General features: G+C 35.2%; 1 protein-coding gene across 1 annotated transcript; it reads left to right on the top strand.

Annotated features, from left to right (window-relative positions):
- The first annotated feature begins 218 nt into the window (after positions 1-218).
- Positions 219-7,505, top strand: LOC128202947 (uncharacterized). The gene is made up of 4 exons (XM_052904146.1): positions 219-433; positions 1,516-1,796; positions 3,328-3,728; positions 5,386-7,505. Exons 1-3 carry the CDS (start codon positions 225-227, stop codon positions 3,450-3,452), a joined length of 615 nt encoding a protein of 204 aa, XP_052760106.1. The 5' UTR covers positions 219-224; the 3' UTR covers positions 3,453-3,728; positions 5,386-7,505.
- Positions 7,506-9,122: the final 1,617 nt, after the last annotated feature.

Below are 9,122 nucleotides of genomic sequence, written 5' to 3' on the forward strand. Positions count from 1 at the left end.
TATTTCATCAAAAGCACATGATAGAAACTATATGTATTTTGATAAAAAAGAAATATATTTCATGATAAACTTTTCTATCTTTATAATTATATATGTACATGTACATATTCGGGGGAAATATCCCGAGAAATTTTCGTATTTCAGTTAAAACTCTTTTTTCGTATTTTAGTCAAAAAATATTTACGTAATTTAGTCATACTGTACTTAAAATGAAAATGGCGGCGATGTCTGACCCTACAAAAGAGGAGCCTGCTTGTTGTTTATGTTTAGTGACAGAAAGGCGACTGTTTTGCCTGAAAAATAACAAAGCCTCACGAAATGAGGTGCATTCTGTAATCGAATTCTTGATTTCAAAACCACTTGAACGCATTTTTGACAAGCTTTTCATTTGCCAGGCTTGTATGAATCTCTGTGACAAGATAACAACATACAGGTAGAGTATACACCATCACCTTTGTAGTGTAATTTCTATTACTAAGTTCAAATTGATTCCGATCGGAGTGCATTATGACATTATTCATCAAGATTCCTTTGCAAAATCCTGTGGCTTAATTGCTTATTAAGGATAATCGCAATGTTGAAACGGACTATATTTTAATGTCTTTATCTTCAAGATTGCATTCTGAGTATTTTTGGTCAGTCTGTTGGTAAACCTAATTTGAAAAATATTTTTACTAAGTTCTACTTTCAAGCTTGTGCATGTTTAACATCTGATTTTGTAAACATCAGCTATCCAATTATGACTTTCAATAAAGTAACAAGTATCAAGTGTATACACAGAAAATTAGTACCATGCGATGACAATGTCAAATCAATTCGTTCGCCAAAAGTACAAGGAGACAATAGGCGACAACAAGCCAAAAATTTGGCATTGCCGAAAAACTCGACAAACAACAACAACAACAATAAAACATAATAAAAAAGTTGGTCCATGTACAATTATATGGACTATCCCTTAGTCCACCTAAATGGCTGTGAACTAGTATTTTGACGTTTTTCTTTACCATGCAGACTCGAAACCATATATAAGAAATGTCAAAATAATAAAACAGTATCCCTGATTGCTCATTATTGTAGCTACATGTAGACTATTCCTGTGGTCTGAAAGCATGAAAATGTCTGGTGCATACATGCCATATTTTTTGGAGACCATTCAGGGGGATACGTTCAAAAGGCTGAAAATTCAGGGGGATTTTGATTGTATTCAGGGGGATTTTTTTAGCAGGTATAAGCTGGCGAAATTTTAAAGTATTTTTAGACGCAAGTATGAAAAAATGTTGTTTTTTTTAATTTCCGGGGGATTTTTATCTCCCGCCGGGAGACCGGGGGATGGATCGAAATTCCGGGGGATTTCCCCCCCCCCCCCGCCAGGGGATATGGCATGTATGGTCTGATGATCTTTAATTTGTGGTTTACACTTAATGCTTACATGATAAAATGAATATGAAATTGATAGTGTTAACAATGGTCTCTGAAATGCTATTTTTAATTTTGTGTCTGTATTTCTTATTTCAGGGCGAATGCCATAGCACATATCGATAAAGTGACTGCCGAAACTAAAAGAGTGTTTAACGGATTAGATAGAGTGGTTACCGAATCTGATAATGTGGTTACCGAATCAAGTAGAGTGGTTACCGGATCTGATAGAGAGGTTACCGAATCTGGAAGAATTTTAACTGAATCTGATAGAACCAAAACAAGTGCCATTACACCAGTTCAGACTCTTCAAGCACTCTCTAGGATGGCAAAAGCTGCTCAAAATACTACCATCTCTGACGAAAAACTGAAACTGTCAGGTATGATTTTATTGGTTGAATAAAAAAAAACAGTTGATCAAACTGTCCACTTGTTCAGATGATCGATTATAATTGAAAATTGATTGGTTGTGCCTGAAATTGATGACAATCGAACGTATTGGGTCATAATCGATCATCGATTCAACTGGCAATTTGTTTTTCTTCTTTCCTCTGGTTATTTGCATTTAGTTAGTTTCTGCCAATTCTCTCCGTTGTGTTCATTTATGCATGCATTCTGAAGTGTTCACTTGTTATTGTTAACAATATGGCCGACAAGAGCATTAAATAACTTCAAATTAAACATAACATAAGCATATAGTTAAGGATTATGAGTTATTGTACGAGAATATATATCTACAATTAAGGTATTGTCAAAAAACGATTGTACTACCGATAATCAGTTACTTGACTGGAACTGATTCCCAACACTACTGTCCACTAAGTTCCAAGCCAGTTAAACACTGGATTACAAGAGAAATCATTAATAATACTAACTCGTACCACTATGGAGGAAATGCAGATTTGGAAAAGTAGTCCCACATGTACGCTATTTAGTGGTTTACTAAAAAGCGTACATGTGGGACTACTTTTTCAAATTTGTAACTTAGTTATATATCTTTTAATACAAGATTCATCATGTTGATGTTAGCAGATATTTGTAAATAAATGTCAGATTAAGTTCATGTATTTCTTACTTTATTTCATAAAATTATAGGCCCATTTAAGAACTATTTTATCGCAACATATCAATATATAAATTGGAAAAAACTTTTATGTTTACTCATCGATAGTTGTTGTTCACACCTTGAATGTAGTCTGGACAGTGGACACTTCTACTTTACTAGCTATATATAATATGGGTGGACTTCTCCAAATCTGGTACGACTTCTTCCAGGGTTCTCAATAAGTTTCGGTTGAACCATCTCAAATAGTAAAGTAACCGACCAGCTTCTACTTATTCTACTGAAAATTCATTTAGTTTTCCAAATTTGAACTGGCCCTATTGCCATTTGAAATGTCCATTTTGGCCGGCAGCCGGTTCTTATTGAGAACACTGTCTTCATTTATCATTCACTGCTGTGTTTGCCAACTATTAGTGTGTGCAGAGCTTCAAACTGCTGGTATGCATATATATATATTTATGAAGATACCTGAAATTCGTCGCTCTCAAATCCATGTCCTGCATTGAACTAGTACTAGAGTGTTCATGTCTGAGCCCACAAAAACTCACCACCACTTGGGAATCAACTCAAGACCTCTTGGTTAGGTAGTTGACACTAACTGTGAGCCATTCCGACTTACCATATAACTAAGAGCATACAAGTCATGGAGAGTTTGCAAATATGTTTTGTATTGAAATTTGTAAAATTTATATTCTGGTCACAGTGTGTGAAAGGTTTGCAGCCTGTACAGACTCATTTAAAATACATTGGCACTGTGACAAAGCATAAGCAATTTCAAATGAAAAAATATAATGTTGTTGGGTTTTTTGCACCTTCTTTTTGACCAAATTCATATTATTATTTTTTAGATCGAATTAACAAAGGCAGGAGCAGCCGTGCCACTGCTCGAAAGACAAAACGGAGCAGACCTTCTGAGGATCATTCATATACAAGGAAAAAAAAGGCTGAAAGTCCAAGCACTAAGGAAATATAAGCTAATATGCTTACTACTTAACACATAACTGTGAAAGCGCAAGTGTAATTCAATTATGATGTACAAAGTTTAAAATGACTGCATGAAGATTTTTTTTTATAATATGTGGGCCGAGTCACTTTTTTTATGAATACAAAATGCAACTTGGCTACAACGACTGGCAATCCGAAGCATAACAGCATCACTGAAAGGCCAACGAACTGAACAAACGTGAACAAAAAGGGCTAAGTCTTCAATACAGTAATGGAGGAGCTACTTATTGCATTTGATGTCCAGGTAATGTTTAGTATTTACCAAAATAACATAAGACATTCAAGACTTAAACAAATTTTAAAATAAGATATATAAAAAAATAATATTATCAAACAGATTTTCAAACTTTTGGTATCTATTTCTCATTTGAGAAAAATATTAACTCATTGCTGCCTATTATTATACCCCCACAAACGAAGTTTGAGGGGGTATATAGGAGTGAGCTTGTCTGTCTGTCGGTCGGTCGGTCTGTCGGTTTTCATGGTTTCCGGACGATAACTCATGAAAGGCTAGACAGATTTGAACATTTTTTGGTACACGGGTGTTACATCAGAAGATACAGGTCAAGTTCGATATTGGGGCTGGTGGGGTCAGGTCACTGTTACTAAAAATAGAAAAACGGTTTCCGGACGATAGCCCATGAAAGGCTTGAAAGATTTGGAAAAAAATTTGGTACACAGGTGTAACATCAGAATATACAGGTCAAGTTCGATATTGGGGCTGGTGGGGCCAAGGTCAAGGTCACTGTTACTAAAAATAGAAAAAACGGTTTCCGGACGATAACTCATGAAAGGCTTGACAGATTTGAAAGAATTTTTGGTACACAGGTGTAACATCAGAAGATACAGGTCAAGTTCGATATTGGGGCTGGTGGGGCCAAGGCCAAGGTCACTGTTACTAAAAATAGAAAAACGGTTTCCGGACGATAACTCATGAAAGGCATGACAGATTTGAAAAAATTTTGGTACACAGGTGTAACATCAGAAGATACAGGTCAAGTTCGATATTGGGGCTGGTGGGGCCAAGGTCAAGGTCACTGTTAATAAAAATAGAAATACGGTTTCTGGACAATAACTCATGAAAGGCTTGACAGATTTGAAAATGATTTGGTACACAGGTGTAATGTCATCAGAAGATACAGGTCAAGTTCGATATTGGGGCTGGTGGGGCCAAGGTCAAGGTCACTGCTACTAAAAATAGAAAAACGGTTTCCGGACGATAACTCATGAAAGGCTTGACAGATTTGAAAAAATGTTGGTACACAGGTGTAACATCAGAAGATACAGATCAAGTTCGATATTGGGGCTGTTGGGGTCAAGGTCACTGTTACTAAAAATAGAAAAATGGTTTCTGGACGATAACTCATGAAAGGTTTGACAGATTTGAACATTTTTTGGTACACAGGTGTAACATCAGAAGATACAGGTCAAGTTCGATATTGGGGCTGGTGGGGCCAAGGTCAAGGTCACTGTTACTAAAAATAGAAAAATGGTTTCTGCTTCATAACTTTAATTGGGCATGAGATATTGTGATGAAACTTGCTGTATAGGCAGCCTCTGTGAAGACAATGCTTGTGATTGAAAATGGGGCCAGTGGAGTAAAGGTTTTTGTGCACTGTTACGAAAATAGAAAAAAGGTTTCCGGACAAACAATACATGCATGATAAAAAAGATGCAGTGTGCAGTAACCTTGGAGTTATGGCCTCTTTTCAAAGGAATGGTTTGCCATTCCTGTGTCCAGGCGGCATTTGGGGGTATTCGTCACTCCTGTGACAGCTCTAGTTTGTTTTGTTCAAAACAAACTTTTATTAGTGCTATTAGTATAAGCTGAAATTTTCACTTGGATAACTTGCATGAGACTGTTTTCGTTTTTGATCTAGGATCAGTTTGTTATTTTTCAGGGAAGAGAGGAAGCTCTTGAAGTGGAAGGCATTGTCCAGGCACAACATGAAACGTTACAATGTGACCAGTATATAGCAACTATAAATGATGGGAAAATGTTTACATTAAACTTAACATAGATGGCTGTGACTTAGTTGTTGAGAATTACTTTGAATCTTTGAAGAAAGGATGTCCATTAAAAGTAGTCAATAAGGTGCATAATGTTATGTTGTGAAAGTTTGAAAAGAATGATAATCTCTTAAATAATAATTAATGTCAAGAATTTTCTTCAATGGGTTTTTTCATTGTATAAAATGAAAGAATGATGTTAAAAGAACCTTTATTGTTTTCGAAAACATTATTCTTTTTTTATAGTCATTCAAGGTTGTACAAATATCTTACGGATTGGAACAATTACATTATATTATGTCCACATGTTCATGTTTTTCCTGACTATTTTCCATGAGTAATAGTTGTATTACTGTAATTAATAAAGAGTATTCATATAATATAAAACTACAGTTGAGTCCTGTTAGCTTGAATTCCTCGTTTGCTCGAACTAGATGTAAAGGACTGATTTCTTAATACTGAGTGTAAACAATATTGCTTGGCTCAAATTTACCGAGGCTTGAGGTATTTTCGCCAGTTCCTGGGAGTTGGAGCCAATGGGGTTCGACTGTATAGTCATCAATAAATAACTGAACAATTACAATACATAAATCATTAGCAAGGAATTTATTGGGGGATATATTATATGTATTCTTTTAGTTCTTAGTTTTATAAACTGTATGTATATGGTATATATTGCATATTAGTTTTAAGCTTGATGCTGTGTAAAAGATACCAGTAATTACGTACATATAAATAGAAAGTCTGTTGTACCTCAATTTGTGTGGCTATAATTTTTATAGTCATTTTAACTTGAAATGTGTATATATATTAATGTATGGAAATAAATAAAAGAAATACATATATATATATGTATTGATGAGACTGAATAAAACTAATCAAAATCATTAAGACCGAGTATACATTTGTCTCTGTAAATGTCCTGAAAGGAATGAGCAGGTATTGTTGCTAATCCAAGGAGAAAGCAAGGGCCTGTATACATCTACATCTAGGTAGAGCCTAAAAAAATTGTTTGGTTAGGGTTATATTCTTTTCAAAAATAGGTAGGGTAGGTAGGCTTTTTTTATTATTAGGCTTTATGTAAGAATGTCATTTTCATCATTGGAGAATGGTGTTAAAGTTATCTCCTGTATCAGTGTGTGTATACCACGTGATAAATTACGTCATAAATGCTACGTCGGAAGGCAATATTTTGCTTCGAATAAAGACTTAAAACAAAAGTAACTTCACTATTTCTTCACCATTTGCAATGAAACATAGCGCAGTCTACGCCTCTTAATGAGCCCCACCTTCGGTCTTTACCAGAGTTTGAGAGTTTAGTTTCTTCAATCACTTCGACAAACCTTTTCACATTACGCCGTCTGACGGAACACTGTCCAAACATTATTTTGGAAACAGGTTTGTTGAAGTGTTTGATTAAACTATTTACCTTCTCAAACTTCGGTAATAAAACAAAGGCGGGGTTCTTTAAGCGGCACAGACTGCCCTTTGTTTTATTTAAAACGGTGTACTAAAAGAAAAGTTATCTTTGATTTAAGTCTTAATTGCAAAATATTGCCTTCCGACGTAGCATATATGACATCAATTATCACGTGGTATACACACACTGTGTATAAGCATTTAAGGTTTTAAACTCCATGTTTAGGAATGAGTGTTAAAGTTATCTCTTATTTAAGAATGTCATTTTCATCATTTTATTTATTTTTTTCAAACTGACTAAAAAAAACGGTAGGGTCGGCGCCTATTCCGTAGGTAGGGTCGGGTAACCCGAACCAAATGTGTTTGTTTTTAGGCCTAGTTTCTAACTTAAGTCGATTTCTTAAAATTTTTATAGACAAATTGAAAGAAATGTATAAGCGTTTTAACATTAAAGTATGTCGGTAACATCAATAAAAATAATGTATTTTGGGAAATTGTTTTTGTTTTATTCATATGACTAAGGAGACGCTTAAAATTTGGAAAGAGACTCGAGTTAGGTAATGACTAGAAGTTTTATGTACCCCTTGTAAAACAAGACTGGAGCCATTCAAAATGAAAATGAAGTTAACATACATGTTGAAAACACTAGTCCGTTCAATATGGGCAAATAAAACCAAAAAATCAATACATATTGTTGCAATTACTAAAGCAGCACCTGAAATACAGCTGAAAACTTTGGGAGTATGATAAAATTGAAGGATATAGTGTTCTTACTAATTTAAATCAATGGCAGATGGCATACAGATACTGCTTGATGTTCCAATCAGTAAGATATAGACATGTCGGAATCATCATCATTTACAACAGAAAGTGCCAAAGTCACCATTTTGTTTTGATAAAGCAAACTTCATATATATAGTTAAAACCACAGTCAAGCGATCGCCCTGAGATTTACCTTTCACACTTAGGATAAAGATGAAGAAAACTACTTGGATGAAGATCTTTTGAAATAGCTTATAAGCAATTATTGCATTTTGTCATTCAACATGACTGTTTAATTTTGTGATGTGGCATAAGAAACTCAAAAGTTTGTTTCTGGTTTCGCGATCTACCCTATGTTTTCGCACCGACCCTAAACATTTTATTGCATTGAGAAATATTTTTTGTCATTTGTTTGATTTTATTTCTTTCAGAATGGATTTCAAAATATGAAGTGTTTTAGGCTTTCCTTTACTTCATTGTTACGGATATTTTAACACCTCAATCGATAGCTTCATAGATACGGGTATTTACGCAATATCGATAGCTTCATAGATACGGGTATTTACGCAATATCGATAGCTTCATAGATACAGGTATTTATGGTTGTCCGGTTAGCGCAGTGGTTAGCGCACTCGCTTCTCACCTAGGCGACCCGGGTTCGATTCCCGGCTTGGGCGCATGTGAGTTTGGTTTTTGGTCACCAAGCCGGACAAGTGGGTTTTCTCCGGGTTCTCCGGTTTCCCCCACAACACAAGACCACACTCTCGCATTAAATCGTGCCAACGAGAGTGATTAATATAATGTTGTAATAACTTGTTTCACAATCGTTGTAAAATAAATATGTTTAAACTAATAGCTTCATAGATACTGGTATTTACGCAATATCGATAGCTTCATAGATACGGGTATTTACGCAATATCAATAGCTTCATATACGCAATATCAATAGCTTCAAAGATACGGGTATTTACGCAATATCGATAGCTTTATAGATACGGGTATTTACGCAATATCGATAGCTTCATAGATACGGGTATTTACGCAATATCGATAGCTTCATAGATACGGGTATTTACGCAATATCGATAGCTTCATAGATACGGGTATTTACGCAATATCGATAGCTTCATAGATACGGGTATTTACGCAATATCGATAGCTTCATAGATACGGGTATTTACGCAATATCGATAGCTTCATAGATACGGGTATTTACGCAATATCGATAGCTTCATAGATAGTGGTATTTACGCAATATCGATAGCTTCATAGATACGGGTATTTACGCAATATCGATAGCTTCATAGATACGGGTATTTACGCAATATCGATAGCTTCATAGATACGGGTATTTACGCAATATCGATAGCTTCATAGATACGGGTATTTACGCAATATCGATAGCTTCATAGATACGGGTATTTACGCAATATCGATAGCTTCATAG

Source organism: Mya arenaria, chromosome 9, assembly GCF_026914265.1.
Source record: "Mya arenaria isolate MELC-2E11 chromosome 9, ASM2691426v1".
In the NCBI taxonomy this organism is placed as follows: Eukaryota; Metazoa; Mollusca; class Bivalvia; order Myida; family Myidae; genus Mya; species Mya arenaria.